The sequence below is a fragment of the Jaculus jaculus genome, chromosome 19, assembly GCF_020740685.1.
Source record: "Jaculus jaculus isolate mJacJac1 chromosome 19, mJacJac1.mat.Y.cur, whole genome shotgun sequence".
In the NCBI taxonomy this organism is placed as follows: Eukaryota; Metazoa; Chordata; class Mammalia; order Rodentia; family Dipodidae; genus Jaculus; species Jaculus jaculus.
Window position 1 is genome coordinate 5,575,344 of NC_059120.1, and position 18,557 is coordinate 5,593,900.

Genomic DNA, 18,557 nt, shown 5'->3' on the forward strand with positions numbered 1-18,557 from the left:
ACCAGCAAATCAGTGAGCTCGGGGTTCCACAACAGACCCTGTGTCAGAGAGTAAAGAGGGACTGCGGAAGACCCCCAGTGTCTACTTCGGGCTTACCCCCCAACCCCCACCCCCGCCCATGGGAACACAGCACTGACGTGCACCTGAAAGAAAAGAAGGGAAAAGCAAACCATTCACATTTCTCAGAGCCTCTGCCATCTACTCTCCTTACAGCTTGTTTGAGCACAGCTTTGACTATAACTGGAATTAAGTTTATATTTTTCAACCAAGCTAATCTGTAGTTCAGGGATAAAGAAAAGTACATACATATTTCATGAATTTCTGGTTATTTGTTTCAAGTAGTAGCATCAGGATTAATTTAGGAGAATCACTGAATTAATCTAATATTGAGCATTATCTTTCATTGGGGGACATTTGTTCTCCAATTTTTATGCAAATTAAGACATTTAAGAACTGCACCTGGAGATTTGTAGCAAAAAGATGAATTTCTTGCCTTGCTCCAGAGAGAGGCTGACAAGCATGCTCTATTGTGCCTGCAGGCTTGGCAGGGGTTGTTCCCTGGTATAAAGACCCTGAGTATTCCTCTCTGGCGTCCATCAGGCTGGCTTTGGGTGTGGCACACAGACTATCTGATTAAGGAGTTAGCTTTGTCATAGAGATTCTGCTCACAGCATGAGAATTTTGGGAAGTATCTCTATGCACTCAAAACTTTAATATTCAAAATTATAGGTTGCGATAGACACAACATAGTCACTCATATTTACAACAAATTCATCAAAATTGTGAACTAAGTCATCCATGCAATGGTACCTGACCAATTACTATGAAGAACTATTGCACAGAGTTGTGAATTTAGCTGGGTATGATTTCACTTACTTCTCATGACATGTCTGAAAGGGAGGGAGGGGGTGTTTCTATTCTTCCCAGGTATGCACACAGGTGAAACAATTATCCCAACTCCAACAAATAATAAAGGGAGAATCTAGATCTGTCTGACTCTCGTTCTTCCTTGTTTCATGTGACAAATTTCATTTCTATGTAAAAACAATAAAAATATGTAAACAAAAAAGATGCACCCCAAAAGTAGAAGAGCTACAATTTTATCTGTTGCATACAAAAATATGTGATGAGTATTTCCTACTTGCGAATTGTATATTATGCTACATTATACTAATGTTAGAGGCTTCAAAGTTAAAACATTTGAAAGACAAGACATTCTGAAGGCCTTAGAAAATTATATGATTGGGTGATGAGATTACTTATTAGAATTCAAGATAATCCCAAACCTAAAAGTTACTGCTTTTTAGATTCCTCACCCAATTTTACCATTTTACGTTTTGAAATTCTCCATGTATATGTAGGCTTCTCACGGTAATGTGGAGATTGACTTCTGAAAATTATTTTTAATTACTGTTCTAAAGATACTTCTCTTATCAGAAGATAAGGAAGAGCTGGCATGTTTTTCCATTGTTTCATGGGCATAGGCTTCTATCCACACTAACCCGGTACTATTAGTTGATGGTAGTAGAAGCTACTACCTGTCTTACAGCACTTACTAAATTTCCTAAGTCTACACACAAAGGACAGGATTTGTTCCTCTCAGGGAAAGCTTTTCGTTTTGTTTTGTTTTATTTAGTTGAAAGTGGCAGAGAGAGAGAGAGAGAGAGAGAGAGAGAGAGGCAGATAAATAGAGAATGGGCACACCAGGGCCCACAGCACTGCAAACTCCAGATGCATGCGCCACCTTGTGCATCTGGTTTACATGGGTTCTGGGGAATCAAGCCTCCAACTGAGGTCCTTAGGCTTCACAGGCAAGCATTTAACCACTAAGCCATCTCTCAGCTCTGGTCAGGCTTTTTTTTTTTTTTTTAATCCACATGGTAGTTTCTTGGTAGCTGTGTTGTTTTGTTTTTATAATCCTCTGAATTTGTTCTTTTAGTTTTTATTTTCTAGAAAAGTCTTTAACATAACTACCAGGATATCTTTTTCTTGGCAAACAAAAAGAACAGTACTCCATACCTGTAATGAATCATCTGGTGACACATGTAACTATTGTTCCTATTTTCAGTTGATCACAGGATATGTTTACATATTACTTAAACTAATCTAGGCTCTAGTTCATAGAGTCAATTGCAGGACTAATTTAATTAGCTCCTTAGTAGAATCTGGGGAGTAAAAATTTACAACCATATGAAGTAACTTCCACTTGTATTTGACAAAATTGCTTTATGTTTCTTTTATATTGTGCCTGCTAGTCAATAAGTCCTGCAATCCAAAGAAGACAACAGCCCATGAGAAGGAATAACTAAGGTTTACAACATGACACTGACTCAACTGTCCATTTGTGAATGTTACAGGTTTTCTATGCAGGGATGTACTCACCAGTGAGGCCTAACACAATGTAGGCCATAATGAACAGAAGGAAGATGAAGCAGCAGAAAACATCAGTACACCTCCTGTGGAAAGAAAGTGTAAAGAATCACAAGGTGCCATTTTCAGACTTCACAAAAATACAGGAAGGGAAAAAGATAATAATGATGATGATAGTAATAATGATAGACCATATTAGATCCAATAATTCCAAAAGGTAGACAGATGCATTTATGTAAGCAAAGACATTAAAAGAAATGGGAAGTCCCTTTCTACTATGACAGACATTCCCTCAGAATCCTAAGTGTGTTTTCTGTTTTGGTGCTTTAGTGGGGGGTTGTATTTGACTTTTGGGGGGATCACATTTGCATGTATACAAGTGATATGTGTGTGTGTGTGTGTGTCTGTGTGTGTGTGAGTGCTCAGATGTCATGGGCACATGTGTGTAAGAAGATGAATGCTCAAGATTTTCAAGGCAAAGTATTTTATTCATTTTTATATTCAAATATTGTATCTTGCTTAGCTTTAAGGGGTTTGAAAGGTAAAGCTATGTCATGAAAGTGAGCAATCATACACTTTTATTCGAAACATAACTACAAGTCAATTAATAAAGAAATTTCTCCTTGCAGACATGGTGGAGCATACCTCTAATCCCAGCACTTAGGAAGCTGAGGTAGAAGAGTCACAAATTTAAGATTAATCTGGGCTACACACGAGGGGCCCCTATCTAAAAGGGGTGAGGGGGAAAAGACCAAGCAATCTGGCAGAATTAAAAGTTGCACTTGAGAATTTTCCTAGCAAAATGTTCTGATTGTGGGGGCATTTGGAGGCACCCTGACATCGTAGCACATTTGGGGTGAAGCTGGCGATGCTTACGAGCATCATGGTGCAGCGGCAGGCAGCAGTACCGTGGTGGGTTTTGATTAGACGTCTTGCAATGGCTCACGCCCTGAGTGGGAAGCCACCAAGACAGGGACCGAGGGATGTGACCAGGGACATTCATGGCCAGGCTGGCCCACCCTCCTGGCATTATTTAGTCATGCTACTATACGCTTACATATTTGTATGGTATAGCACAGACAGATGTCTACTATATAGCCTGATGTTACCTTTAATTTTGATATGTACAAGTTTATCTAGTGAGTGCATGGAGATGTAAACATACAAGAAAGATGAACAAAAGAAACAGCATTTAAAAGGGTATTGCCCAAAGAAAGGAGCAGAGACCACAGGAAGTAAAGCCAGCATTCTGCCATTTTTGGCTTCACGTGGGGTTTGCACTGGCATTTCTCTTTCTTGTCTGGGGCCCGACACACACCAAAGAAGCACCAGAGACTGGCTACTCGGTGCCAATACAATCAGCAACCCCCTGCAGTGGGACAGCAGTCCCCAACCACCACACCTAACACCTCAGTGCTTGGGGGTCTATTTAGTCCACATCCAGGGAGGATGATGTAATCAAGTCAACTTTAGAAAAACAACAGATGCTCCCCAAGGCCAGACTAAAATTTTATCTCATGTAATTTTACCTCACCTAGAAGAAGGATGTGAGACAGACTAAAACTCTCAAATAGAGAATTTAAGAGTGTCCAATACAGGAGCACCAATATTTCTAAGTTGATTTTGGTTAGTATTTAATTCCCGAGCGTGCGTGTGCTTGTGCACATGTGTGCCCCTGCTCTTGGGTGGTTTCAGCCATCAGTGACAATTACCTGCTGTCTACAGCATGAATGTCCCCTTTGCTTCACATGTATTTCTTTTACAAGAAAAAAATAGTTCTTATAGTATTGCTAGAAAATTACATTTCAATAAAATGTAAAGTTGGGGGGCAGTTTATTGTTATTTATTTATTTGTGAGCAAAGAGTGAAACTGAGAGAGAATGAGCATGTCAGGGCCTCTCGCCACTGCAAGGGAACTCCAAACTGTGCATCTGGCTTTACATAGGTACTGGGGAAATCACACCCCGGCCATCAGGCTTTGCAAGAAAGTGCTTTTAACCACTGAGCCATTGCCATAGCCCATGGAGTACTATTTTGTAAGTCAGGTAAGATATCAGACTCAATTCAATTTTAACAAGTTATAGTTGTACATTACAACTTGATGTAGATACCTCCTAATTGCTGGCATTCAGCACTAGACCAGAGGGAGCTGATGGAAGGAAATTCTATCTCTCTTTCTCTCTTTTTAGGCAAGAGAGAGAGAGAGAGAGAGAGAGAGAGAGAATTGGTATGCCAGGGTCTCCAGCCACTGAAATCAAACTCCAGACATGTGCCACCTAGTGCACGTGTGTGACCTTGTACATCCATCACCTTGTGTGTCTGGCTTACATGGGATCTGAAGAGTAGAACATGGGTCCTTAGACTTCACAGCTGAGCACCGTAACCACAAAGCTATCTCTCCAGCCACTTTTTATTTTACGGGGGGAGAAAAAATTTTTTGTTCTGGTTTATAGTCTCTATGGGAAGCTTCAGGATGACAGGGGACAATAAGGCATGAGCAGAGGCTGGACATCACCTCCTTGCAAACATTAGGTGGAAAATAGCAGCAGGAGAGTGAGCCAAACTCTAACAAGGGTTAACTGACTCAACACCCCTAATCCTGCCCCAGCAACGTACCTCTTTCAGCAAGGCTCTACCTCCCAAATTTCCACTAACTGGAGACCAAGTATTTAGAACACATGAGTTTGCATGGGATACCACTGTTTCTTTCTTTTGATCTCAGGACATCTGGCATAATCCCAAATGAGAGTTTTTTTTCCAAGAAAAAAACCTCAAGTATTTAATCTGGACAATTTAAAAATCTCTCAAGACAGCTATGGCAATAACTAGGTGACAGGAGCTCAGGCTCAAAGTCATTATGGATTCTAGCCAGAGGACTGTCACAGCTGTACCTGTGCTTGGGTGGGCACTTCCACCACAGGATTTAATAGGGGCTAAAAGTGGGCTGCAGTCCACTGGGCCCCAGAAAGAAGGCTGAAAGAATACAGAAACATCCCTGACTCTCTCCTGCCCTGTCCAAATCCCACTCTTCCAAAACAAGCTAGACACCCTCACTTTTCAGGGAGCCCCTCAACATTTTATTCATATTGAGCCGCCCTGGCCTAAAAATGTTTTCAAAGTTAAACTACAGAAAGACCATTCCTGCCTTGTATCGGTTTTCATAACATATTGAGAACAGTAGGGTCTCGACTATACATGTACTTGCAAATTTCCCCGTTCTTGCTCTGAACTACAAACCCTTACAGTCACCCAGACGTAAGAATAGTAAGGTACATTGTACTTGCACTTGCAAATTTCCCCATTCCTCCTGGCTCTGAAGTACAAGCCCTTATAGTCACCTAGACTAAAATGCTGAAAGTTTCCTTTGATTTCCCCTTTCCTTAGAGTAGCCTTTATATTCAACTGGCCAGTCCTCTTGGCTCCTGTCTAATGTGACTTTTATCTGTGCCTTACTTCTGTTCTTGATGCCTGGAGTCAGTCCAGTTTCTCTTCAATCTCTTAATTGGGCTCCTGAAAGTAGTGTCTGCCTGATCCAAGTCATTTTGCATATCAAATATCACTAGGCTGTGATGACATCATTCTATTGTTTCCAGATTGCACTGCCTCTTACTTCCTACTTAACCGACAAGGCCAATCCTAGGTCAAGCCCCAAATGGTCTTTCCTGCTCTCTCTCCTTCCCAGTGTGTTCTATCCAACCTGCCCTTCTCCGTTTAGTGACACAGGTGTGCAGTCTCCCTTGACCATGCCCAGGGAGCTCTGCTCATGGTACCCTAGATTATCTCCTGAGTATTCATATGTCCCAACTGACATGGGACAGCCAAATTTCCACCCAGCGGGCTGGAGAACCCACTAAAATCGCTGCCTTTTGCTCACCCAAGGGCCAGGTGCACTTCTCCAACCCAGCAATGACCCATCCTTTAAACAGCTCAAAAGTCATAAAGTTTCCAACCAGAGGACATACACCACATGTCTGTAGACCTACAGAAAAATTGCTTGCGCATCTTGTAGCAACTGCATTCCCTTTATTGTAACCCATGGTCAAAGGCACTCTGATATCTGTTTTTGTATACTACTGAACTATGAGTAGTTTTGATATATATACACCATGTATATGTGTGTGTATATATATATATATATATATATATATATATATATATATATATATATGTATGTATGTATGTATGTATGTATGTATGTATACACACACACAGTCCCACCTGGCAGGCCTGGAACTGGCTATGGATCCCAGGAAGGCCTCCAGCTTGTAGCAGTCTTCCCTACATCTTCCTTTCTCTGCTGTATTTTCACATTTTTAAGTAGCTTTCAAAAGATAGGCATGGAAGCACATATCCTTAATTCCAGCCCAATCAGGCTGAAGCAGGAGGATTACGAGTTTGCAGTTAGGTTGGGTTACATAGAAAAACCCTGTAATAGTAATGATATTTTGTGCTACATGAAAATTACAAAAATTTAAATTTTAGTGTCCATAAGTTAGAAGTTTTGGAAAACATTGGAGTGTTCCTTCAGGTATGCATTGTGTAAAGGCCTGCAGAAATGGCTAAGTTTAATGGTTGCATAAGAAATCACATGGTCCACAAAGTGTAAAAGTATTTACTTCCTGGACCTTTATAAAATGTTTGTGATTTCCTATCTATACCATAGAGGCCTTGATGGTGTCATTTAGTACAGAGCCTGGAACTCTTTCCCAACAGCAATCAGTGACACAGTCCTCATGGAAAAGCTACTGTCTATATACAGGCTCTGGTAACAATCAAAGTCTGTTTCCAACTTCAGATTTTTCTTTGGGCCATTATAGTGAATGCATAAACTAGATATTTAATTTCAAACCAAACTTAATTATGCTACCTGGATATGGCTGTCTCTAGTAAGACAAAAATCACTTCAAAGTAGATAAATAAAACCCCTCAGGTTTAACTTGGAGGTAATGGGAGCGTTTTGTCTGGTAAGTGCCGATCAGCACCAGACTAGCTTTTACTTTCTAATACATGTCATTTAACTTCCTTTTCAGGAACAGCTTTCTATCTTCATCCTGAACAAATGCATTTCCTTGGTTTCTTTCTTTGTGACAGATGGAATTCCACTGATATAAACTATGCTGAAAGGTCATTAATAAGAAGCATTTGAGTAAAGATGGGAGCCCAGAAGTCATTATTCTCTGACAGAACTGCCTTCGTGCTTAATGAGTCAGGTCAGGAATGTCCGCTGCCTGCGGTTCCAGCTGGAAGCTTGCCTCTCACGGGGGGCTCCTGGTGTCACCTGGAGACATCTGCCTACAACATGGCTACTCTGACCACCAAACTCTAGGAGCACTGTTCCCCTATTGCTCTGTTAGGATTGAATGAAGCCACTGAGTCATTTGCTTGCTCTGGATTCACACCACAAAAGTCTCCCAGGTAATAGAATGAATGCTCCACCTCTCAGGTTTCATTAGAAGACAGGTCACTTTGGTGCCATCGATGAAGCGTCCCAGAGATACACTGGAGAACTCCAAAGCATGGCTTCATGGAACACATCACCTAAGCATTCTGATGAATATGTGAAGATTTTGGAGAGAGCTCTAGGTAGGCAGTATGTGAAATGTCCCCCACAGGATAACATGTTTGAACCCCAGCCTGCAGTTCTGGCTGAAGAGGCTGTGGAAACTTAGGGGCTATGGCTCACAGCTACCAGAAGTGGGTTGCTTGTGACTGGCCCTGAAGGTGACAGCCATGAAAAATGCCACAAGCTCCAGCTTCCAAGACCAACCTATCAGAGCTAGCTAGCCTTCCCCACAAGGCGTTGCTGTCCCTTATAAACTTGGCCTTCATTAAGCTGTTCCTATCCTGTATTTTGTCAAAGCAGTAAGAAAAGAAAAGATAGAGCAAGTTGGAATGTATTTTAACTCTTTCCTCCCTCTTATCATAATAGAAACGCTGATGACTGTGAGAGGATAACCCTCCGAGAGCTTGTGCTTGAAAGGCTTCGTGGCATATTCGGTGCAGCTCCTCTCTTCTGCCCAGACACACAGTGTGAAGGTTCTCCTTAGCCCACATACCTTCAATGTGCCTTCCCCCACTGTGTGTGCAAGTGTGTGGGAATGTGCGTGTTCAGTAACCTTCACAATGCTGGAGATTTCTAGAAGCATAATATAAGGTTTAAGGTTATCTGAGAGAATTTCACTCATTTAAGAAAACAGTTAATGGGAAGGCACTTGGTGTTGAAGAACAATGTAAGCTTTTCAAGCGGCCTAAAATTTTGTAATAATGACTTAATGTTACACTAATAATAACTTAGTGTTACACTGATTTTCAAAGGTCATTCTGACATCCAATCAGTAAGAAAATAGCACCCATCTTGAAAATTTAAATATACCAAATACCTTAAGCTCCTAAGAAACTATAGGATAACATAGACAGTCTTTCAGCAATTACATCATATAATATGTCTGAGCATTGTGCCTACTTTCATTAGTTCTGAATAATTGGGTCTTAAAACCTCCATATTCTCCATGATAAATCTTCTGTCCTACACAGCTGTCATTTGCATCTCCACTGCCTTGAGAGAATAGTTTTAACTGGTTGTGATTTATATTTTCTATATGTAAAAGGAAATAAAGCCTTGTGTTTTTTGTTTTTTGTTTTTTTTTTTACTCAGAAGTTTTTAACTGATGCCTGTGTAAATGTCTTTTGTTTAAAATGGAGAATTAGACAAAATTGGTCTTAGTAAGTTATTCATCATCTTTATAAAACTTGCATAATATTCTAGAATCTGTCAGTGGTGAAAACCACTCTATAAATTGCTGCTAACATGAAAGCCTGGGTAGGAATAGTGGCTTGTGTCTGTAATCCCAGCACTGGGGAGGCTGGGACATTTTGAAACCACCCTGGGCTACAAAATGAGTGTCAGGCCAGCCTGGGATGCAGTGTGAGACCCTGTCCAGATTATAGGCATCTTTCCTCTGGCATCGTAGACCAAAAGTGTAGCATAAGAAGAGAGCAGGCAAGGCAGCCCGGGAGCAGCTTTGGGACTCTTGTCCAAGTTATGGACCAGATATGCAGAGAATTCAAATAATCTTAATATGCTGATATTATTGGGGTAGGTTAAAACTACATAAACACACAAAGCATGGAACAACACATCAACTTCTGAAAAATCTCTTGCCTAGAAGAGCTAGAATGACCATGGAAATGTCACCTACTAAGGAAATACTCTGTGGGCTGGGATGACAGCAAATCTGTCATGAGAACCTGAGTTTGACCCCAGAATCCATATAAAAATGCCAGGTATGGTAGCATGCATTTTAATCCCTGGACGGAGAATGTGGATGCAAGGGGATTACCAGGGGCTCACTGACCAAGCAGTTTAGATTCATTGGTGAACTCCAGGTCAATTAGAGACCCTATCTCAGGAGGATGGAAGATGGGGGTTTGGAAAATACTGGGCTACATAGTGAGTTTGAGGTGAACCTATACTACATACCTTGTCTCAAAAACTTTAGAAATTAGTAAATAAATAAAATGTGAAAAGAACCTCTGCCTATTACTAATTGTGATTGTTAATCCTTTTAATAATCAAAGAAAATCACATGAAAGTCAAAATTTTAATGATTAAAAATGCACTAATAATAGGACAATTAGAAAACTGTACATGCCCCTTTACCCTGCAGTTTCTTTTCTAATTAATACCATGGAAATAAATATGTTTACAGTTAGAATTATTATTACTATTATTACCATTAAATACTATGGATATACACTTAGAATTTTTAAATAAAATTTAAACCACTGGGCTGTTTATAATAAAGGTGGGAACAACTTTTAAAATAAAAAGTATATGAGAACATGTTCGCAACATATCACTGAGTAAAAACAATGTGAGAAACATACAGCATGTAAGACATATGTGTGACATGATTACATGATTATACACAGCATGTAAGACACGTGTGACGTGATTGCATATGTTTGTATATAGCATGTAAGACACATGTGTGACATGATTGCATATGTTTGTACATAGCATGTGAGTAAGACACATATGTGATGTGACTGCATATGTTTGTATACAGCATGTAAGACACATGTGACATGATTGCATATGTTTGTATACAGCACGTAAGACACATGTGTGACGTGACTGCATATGTTTGTACACAGCACGTAAGACACATGTGTGACGTGACTGCATATGTTTGTACACAGCACGTAAGACACATGTGTGACGTGACTGCATATGTTTGTACACAGCATGTAAGACACATGTGTGATGTGACTGCATATGTTTGTACACAGCATGTAAGACACATGTGTGACGTGACTGCATATGTTTGTATACAGCATGTAAGACACATGTGTGACGTGATTTCATATGTTTGTACACAGCATGTGAGTAACATGCATATGTGATGTGATTGCATATGCTTGTACACACAATGTATGAAAGAACATGTACAAAAATAGCAGTGGCCAGTATCTCAGGGAGTGTGATTTTTTTTTTCTGTTTTAGCTAAAGTTTAACTTTGGATATAACTTTCTTCTTACAGTGGGAAGAATAAGCTAAGACACACAGTCTATCTTTGAAAGCTATAAACAGATTGGTGAATTATCTCATTACACTAATTATTTATAGTCCTTTCAAAAAATGTTAAAAGTTTATCTGTTCCTCGATGTTTTTCCAAATCAATGAGTAAAAATCAAAACGTATTTTTGTAGTCTCTAAACAATAGCTACTAAAAGTATGAGACGTAACAGAATGTTTTCTGATTAATCTTTCTTGTGGCTTAGACTTCCATAAATGGAAACTTTTAAAGATGTCATCATGATATCTTAGAAATCACACCTTCATCTCTGTTGATAGATGTGTTAAGCTAATATCGTTACAAGATGTATGTGCCTAGCTCTTGTTTGAAGTACAAGAACAGAGAAAATGAAAACAGCTGGCCTTTAAGCTTTCATTAATCAAGTCTTTATGGTGTCTTCAGGATCTTGTGTCTGCCCTTCTGTAGGTCATTTCCTTCATGAGCACTCAGTATGCCTAAGGAACAAAAACACTTACTGTTTTCCATAAAGTAATATTTATTTATTCAGTGGGGACCTCAGAAGCTTGCCTCCTCTCAGAATGTCCATGCATGTTCCTACAGTTATTGGAATGCTTTCAAACTGTGAGATCAAAATTCAGCTTTGAATGTTAACTTAACAATGAAACTTTATCATTTGCAAAACACTATATATTTATAACTAAGTATTTTGTATAGATTATACAATAAACTGGAGTTGCTGACAGGAAGGATGTATGGCTGGGAATGTAGGAAGGAATCTGCTTTCATTATACTTTTTGTAACTTTTAAATTGTGTACCAATAACAAATATTATCAAATTAAAAGTAATTTTTAAAACAGAAGGACATGTGAGTGTAACTTTTACACCCTTTCAAAATAATAAACTAACTTCAGAAATGATGCCAGATTTTGATCATTAAAATTAATGTGGTGGAATTTTTCAATTCAAGGGAAATTACACTGTCAGCTGCACAGATATAAAATCATTAGGGATAGATCCCAAATAAAATTCCTTATTGGGATTACAGCTCAATCCAGTTATCTTGATTGAAAATTGAACTTTGGCCACTAGTAATATAAACTACACAGGTAGAAAACAAGATTTCTTCACTATAAACATCGTTTATAAATTTTAGGCAATTATTTTTGTTTTCAGAGGAAAGCAATAGATGGAGTGTGACATATTTGCTTAAATATCATCATGTATTGTACTATTATACTGCTGACAAGAATTCACTTGGACAGAAGGCTTCTATTGAGATCAGAAAGAAAATGAAAGGATTTGTGAGACATTGGGCCTCCTTGGTTTGTCCATCACTCCACACTTGCCTCTTGAACGAGTGAGCAAAAGCCTTTCCTGGAGTCTTGGCTCAGTGAAAACAGCACTTGCTACACAAGCGTGAGGACCTAAGTTCAAACCTCCAGCATTCATGTTAGTGCTAGGGAGCTCACTTGTAATGCCAGCGCTTTAGGAAGCAGAGAATAGGGGATCCCCGAGGCAAGCTGACTAGATGGTCTAGACCTATTGAAAACCTCTGGGTTCTCTAAGAGACCCTGACTCAATAAATAAGGTGAGAGAGAGTGGCAAAGGATACCTAATGTCAAACTTCTGGCCTCCACATGCACATACTATACATGTCCCTGCACACACGTGAACATCCATCCATCCATGTGCCCCCATCACACACTCACACACACATATGTAATACATGTAAAAAACTCAATATTTTATTGACTTAAGATTAGTAAATAAGGACTCCATGTAACCTAATTGAAATTGAATTCTAAGTGATGTATTCATTATGAATGTTTGAAGAAAAAGGTGAAAATCCTAAGTAGTGATTTAAATTCTGTATGGTTAGAATACAAAAAGCACCCCATAGTCTAATAGGTTTGAACACTTGATCTCTCGCTGATGGTGCCATTTGGGAAGGTTGTGGAACCTTCAGGAGGTGGAGCCTTGTGGAGGAAGTGGGTCACTGGAGGAAGGCCTTGAGCTTCCAAAACCTGGCCTCACTTCTTGTTAGTCCTCTGCCTCTTAACTATGGATGCAATGTGAGCAGCCAGCATCCCACTCCTGCTGCCTTGACTTCCCTCCTACAATGGGCTGTATCTCCTAGAACTGTAAGCCATAATCAACCCTGTCCTCCGTCAAGCTGCTTCTTGTCAGGTACTTGATCACAATGAGTAAAGTAATTAATAAAACTTCCAAGGCGTTTGATCCAGCGCCTGAGCTGGTGTGGGACACCATTCTGTGATAACATTAGGGACTTGCAACATGTCAACATTCTGCTCCTGATGCCTTGGTTCGTGCACATGCTTCCTGCCACAAGTTGATTGTTATACTGAGTTCACCTGGTTCTCTTTGGTAAGGGTTCATCTCCTTCCGTGTGTGTGTGTGTGTGTGTGTGTGTGTGTGTGTGTGTGTGCACCTGCATGTGCATGCTCATGTATGTGGCGGTCAGGACAACTTTTGGGTGTTAGTCTTACCATCCTACTTCATTTTTAGGCATGTTCTCTCGTTCATTGTTCCATTTGCCAGCCTAGCTGGTCTGTGGGCTTCTGGGGATTTTCCTATCTCTCTACTCCATAGGTGAGCAGGGATTACAGAAGCCCACCACAGCTTCCTGCTTTTACATAGGTGCCAGAGATCTAAACACAAGTACTCATTGTTGAATGGCAGGCAGCTTCTCCTATAAGCCATCTTCCCAGCCACATGACTTCTTAAAGTCCCTGTGGAAAATGCTTTTAGCTCACATGGCCATCTTTTCAGGAAGGGTCAATTATCCCACAGCTACTAGATTTATTTCTAATAATCATTAAAAATCATTGTTCTAGGGGGCTGGAGAGATGGCATGGCATAGTGGTTAAGGCACTTGCCTGCAAAGCCAACGAACCCCACTTCAATTCCCCAGGACCCACATAAACCAGATGAACACAAGGTGGTGCCTGCATCTGGAGTTTATTTGCAGTGGCTGGAGGCTCTGGAGTGCCCAGATTCTCATTCTCTCCCCCATCTCTCTTTCTCCCTCTTCCTCTCTCTGAAATAAATAAATAAAAACAACACAAAAGATTGTTCTAACAATTTGCAGTCAACCCAAAAGGAATATGCAAAGAATGCGTGATTTTTTCTCTATTATTATTAAAGCCTAACTGTAGCTTATAAGATTGCTGAAGGAAAACTGAATATTACATATTCTTATAAAATTCAAGGTAAGTTAAAGTGCAGTTCATTTTCCTGCACAGCCTTTCCCAGAGCTGACATCATTGACACCATATGAGCAAGCTGTTAAAGCTTATCTCTGAGTAAGTTTATCTTTCAAATTCAGTTGTTTATGTGATTCTTGACACTCGGGTCCAAGGGAATGGAATATAAAATTTAAATGAAGCCCTTATAAATAGATACAACTGCAGTTGTCATAAACTGCACATTGAGGTACAAATATTCATATATTTTTTGGTCATTGGACATAAAATGTGTCACAGACTGTACCAGTAGTTCTCCTTCATTTCAACAGAAGATACTCAGAATAGCATCTTAATAGTCACTCTGAGAATAATGAAGCCATTTGATACTTAGCTTTGCTTGAGACTGGTCCCCTCAGGGCATTGCCATTCAACGTACACAAGGGTCTCAGTGTCTATTACAATGCTCTTTCCTGCCATGCTGAAATATATTTATGGAAAACCCATATTTTCCAAGTCTCCCTCAGAAATAGAGCCTTCCTTCTCAAGGCTTCATAAAATCTCCATAGCAAATATTTTCAGTGGTGGTTTAAAAAGTATCCATAGTTTGCTACTCTGGCAAGATGTCTGTATGCATGTGAGTATGTGAGCTTGTACACACGTATGCACATTTGCGTCTATGCATACAAGAAGATGGCAGGGAGGTAAGCCGAGACTTTAGGGAAAAGGGAGCATAAAATAAAAAAATACAACTCCAGATTTCTAAGACAGCAATTTCATCATTTAAAAAACACATTAAGGCAAGAGATTATCATTAAAAATAATTACATTTTTTTAAAAAGGGGAAAAACTAAGGACTATAGATAAGAAGAGTCAAGAGTTAGAGTGGAAAAAGCAAGGGTGTGACTTGGAGCACATGAGACACTTTAATTATAGGTAATGGGTGAAAGTCTTCAATTATGTCTGATTTTCACTCGTGGGGAAGAGAAGCACATTCCAGGCAAAAGAATAAGAACAAAGGCACAAAATTAAGCACAGATAATGGGGATGGAAAAGAGGTTTGCCTCACTATAATTCTCACATGTAGAGATGATAAAAATAGGTTTATATCATGAAACACAATAAAAAAACAGCTTATTCTTTTATTCAATATGAATTGGGTCCTTATATTGGCCCAGGTATATGGTAGATGCTGTGAATACATTAAGGAGACAGAGAAGCAAGATGGGCTCGTTGAGTTCCTAATCGAGTTCAGGAAACGGGCAGTGGGCAATGAATAAGGAAATGTCAATAAACAAAAGGATGATAAATTATCTGGTAAAAGCTGGGAGGAAAACAAACATGAGACTATGAAAGAGAATATGTATGATGGTGGGCCTACAGTGGGTTCCTAGGGAGGGCTGTGGAGAGAGAGGGAGCTGTGTTGCTGGAAGAGGAAAGAGCTAGGGTGAAGACCCCCAGGACAGGTGGATGGGCTGTGTCCTGGGGAGCAGACAGCCATCCGGTGTAAGCAAAACATACGGAGCACGGGGCACAAGCAGCACATGAGGGCCAGCATCATCTAAGGAGGAAATGGATGTCCTGGGAACCCTGTGGTGGCCAGAGAGGAATGTTGGTGGCCTGCTCCATCACCCTTCTGCCTATCCTGTTGGAGCCAGGATCTCTTACTGAGCCTAGAGCATGCAGATTTTTCCCACGCTTTGACGATTCTCCAATAGCTGCTCTCCTATGGGACTGGAGTTGCAGGTAGGTGTGCCCATACCCAACTGCTTAGTTAGTTCTAGGGATAAAACTTGAGTGGTCTCCCCATTTCCTCAGGCCCTTGTGCTTGCATAGGAAGTGCTCTTACCTACTGAGCCCTCCAACCCCTTCTATCTTTGTAGAATAAATAGGGATGAGTGTGAAAGTACAGAAAGGGGAAAGCAGTGATGTGAGAGTTCAGATAGATGGAAGCACCTCGGGAGAGAACGCATCCTGGAGCCTCAGCTCCAGCAGTACCCCCAGGCTCCAAACACATGGGTCTTCCTGGGCCTCCAGGACAGGGCTAAGATGAAAAGCCATCCTACAGGGGTGCTCAGCTCCACAGAGATGACTTGCTGGCTGAAATGCTTATGAATTGTTTCTCTCTAATGTTTTTTTGTTTTGTTTTGTTTTGTTTTTTTTTTTTATATGTGAGCGTGACAGACAGAGAGAGAAAGAGGAGAGAGAAAGAGAGAATGGGTGCGCCAGGGGCTCCAGCCACTGCAAACAAACTACAGACACATGTACCACTTTGTGCATCTGGCTAACGTGGGTCTTGGGGAATTGAGCCTCGAACTGGGGTCCTTAGGCTTCACAGGCAAGCACTTAACCACTAAGCCATCTCTCCAGCCTGGATTATTTTTGTTTGTTTGTTCTTATTTGAGAGAGAGGGAGAGAGAGAATGGGTGCACCAGAGCCTCCAGCCACTGCAAATTTTTTGTTTATTATTTATTTATTTATTTGAGAGCGACAGACAGAGGGAGAAAGAGACACAAAGAGACAAAGAATGGGTACGCCAGGTCCTCTAGCCACTGCAAACAAACTCCAAATGTGTGTACCACCTTGTGCATCTGGCTAACATGGGTCCTGAAGAAATCGAGTCTCGTACCAGGGTCCTTAGGCTTCACAGGCAAGAGCTTAACTGCTAAGCCATCTCTCCAGCCCCCTAATGTTTTTCTTTGTTTTTTTGACTCAAAGGGGGAAACAGCTACTTACATGTCCTTTGAACACAGAATCTTATTTTTATTCCTCTGATAGTTTTCAAAACACATTGTTCTGTTTTCTTACTGCATCAACTTAATAAAAGTAGATTTCCTCTGAGCTTTTGGAGACCAAGATCGTGTTTTCCAGCTTTCTGCTATGAAGGCGATGATCTGGCATCTATCTGACTTTCCTGTAATGGATGTAATGAGTTGTTCTACTGTTGGTTTAGTCCCTTAGGGCCATATCGAAAGGCCTTGGACGTTCCTGGACGTAGACGTGTCCAGTGTGCATGTGACGGGGTCTGGCTGGTGCCGTACCTAACCCCTGTCAGCTGTAGGTAGGTCAGCAAAAGCAGGGTAAAGGACAGGGAGGGAAAGAAATGTGACAACAGAAAACAAGACAAAAAAGAAGTAGCTGACAAGAGATGTGAAGAGAAACAAAGAGAAGCCTGCACAGGGATCCTGATGAAAACCAAAGTACGAAAGATCTAGAAGCAAGGAAGTAAAGGCAAAGAAACCAGAGAGATGAGATCAAGAACGATGGAAAAGAACTGGCTTGGGGAGATTGCTCAGTGGGTAAGGCACTTAAACTCGAGTGCCCAAGTTAGACCCCAGACTCCATGTAGAAAACTATGGCCAGCTTCATTATTTGGACATGCTGAGAGTGACTGCCAAAAAGAAGGTGAGAAACCCTGCCTAACCGAGGTGAAAAGATGAAAGCCATGTGAAAGTGGTCTTCTGACCTCCACACACACACACCTGAACACACGCTCATGCGTGCACACACATGTGTGCACATGCTCATGCGAGCACAATATTTACACTCTCTCACACACAAGTCAATAATAAAAGGATAAATAAGCTGATAAGAACTATTGCAGTGCCGGGCGTGGTGGCGCACGCCTTTAATCCCAGCACTCAGAAGGCAGAGGTAGGAGGATTGCCATGAGTTCGAGGCCACCCTGAGACTACATAGTGAATTCCAGGTCAGCCTGGGCTAGAGTGAGACCCTACCTCGAAAAACCAAAAAAAAAAAAAAGAACTATTGCATGCTGTTGTTTGCATGTAAACATCCCCCATAGGCTCATGCGTTTGAACATTTGGCTGCAGCTGTTGGCACTGACCTGGAAGGCTGTGGAACCCTCAGGAGCTGGAACCTCGATGGAAGAAGTGGTCACCGTGGGTGGGCCTTGAGGTTTCACTGCCCAGGCCCACTTCCTGTCCATTCTCTGCTGGCTGTGGCTTTGTGACCAGCTGCCTCATGCCCCTCCACAATCTTTCTGACTATGGGGCCCATAATCTCAAACTGTACAGCAGAATAAAGCCTCGTTCCTTTAATTTGCTTCTTGTCTGATATATGGTCACAAGAGCATGTGATACTTTTAAGATATGTGGTTGTAGCAATAAGAAAAACAAGTAATATATGGTATGGGAAAAATAAAACATACAGAGGCCACATGTTGATTACAGGAGCTTCCTGAAATCTGCTTGGGTTTGAAGACCATAAAAAGGCAGCAAAAAACAATGTACTTATAGAAGTAGGAGCTGTGTGTGAGAGAACAGAGTCAAGGATGAGGAAAATGGCATCAATTTGCCATAACTCGATTTAGTTTCTGTACTTTTATTTTAAGGACTCTGGAAGTCAAGCAGTAAGTTTGTACATTGAAGCAAGTTCAATGGCATTGTTCTTTCCCTTAAAACATATAGTTTAATTCCTTCC

The 18,557-nt window shown here is 40.8% G+C and overlaps 1 protein-coding gene across 4 annotated transcripts in view; it reads right to left on the minus strand.

Annotated features, from left to right (window-relative positions):
• The window catches only part of Slc44a5 (solute carrier family 44 member 5), a 270,243-nt gene that overhangs the window by 61,433 nt on the left and 190,253 nt on the right, over window positions 1-18,557 (minus strand). For all 4 annotated transcript variants that reach the window (XM_045138870.1, XM_045138867.1, XM_045138869.1 and 1 more), the window contains one exon: window positions 2,383-2,456. In XM_045138870.1, the coding sequence (XP_044994805.1) occupies window positions 2,383-2,456 (74 nt within the window). The remainder of the gene's footprint in view (window positions 1-2,382; window positions 2,457-18,557) is intronic.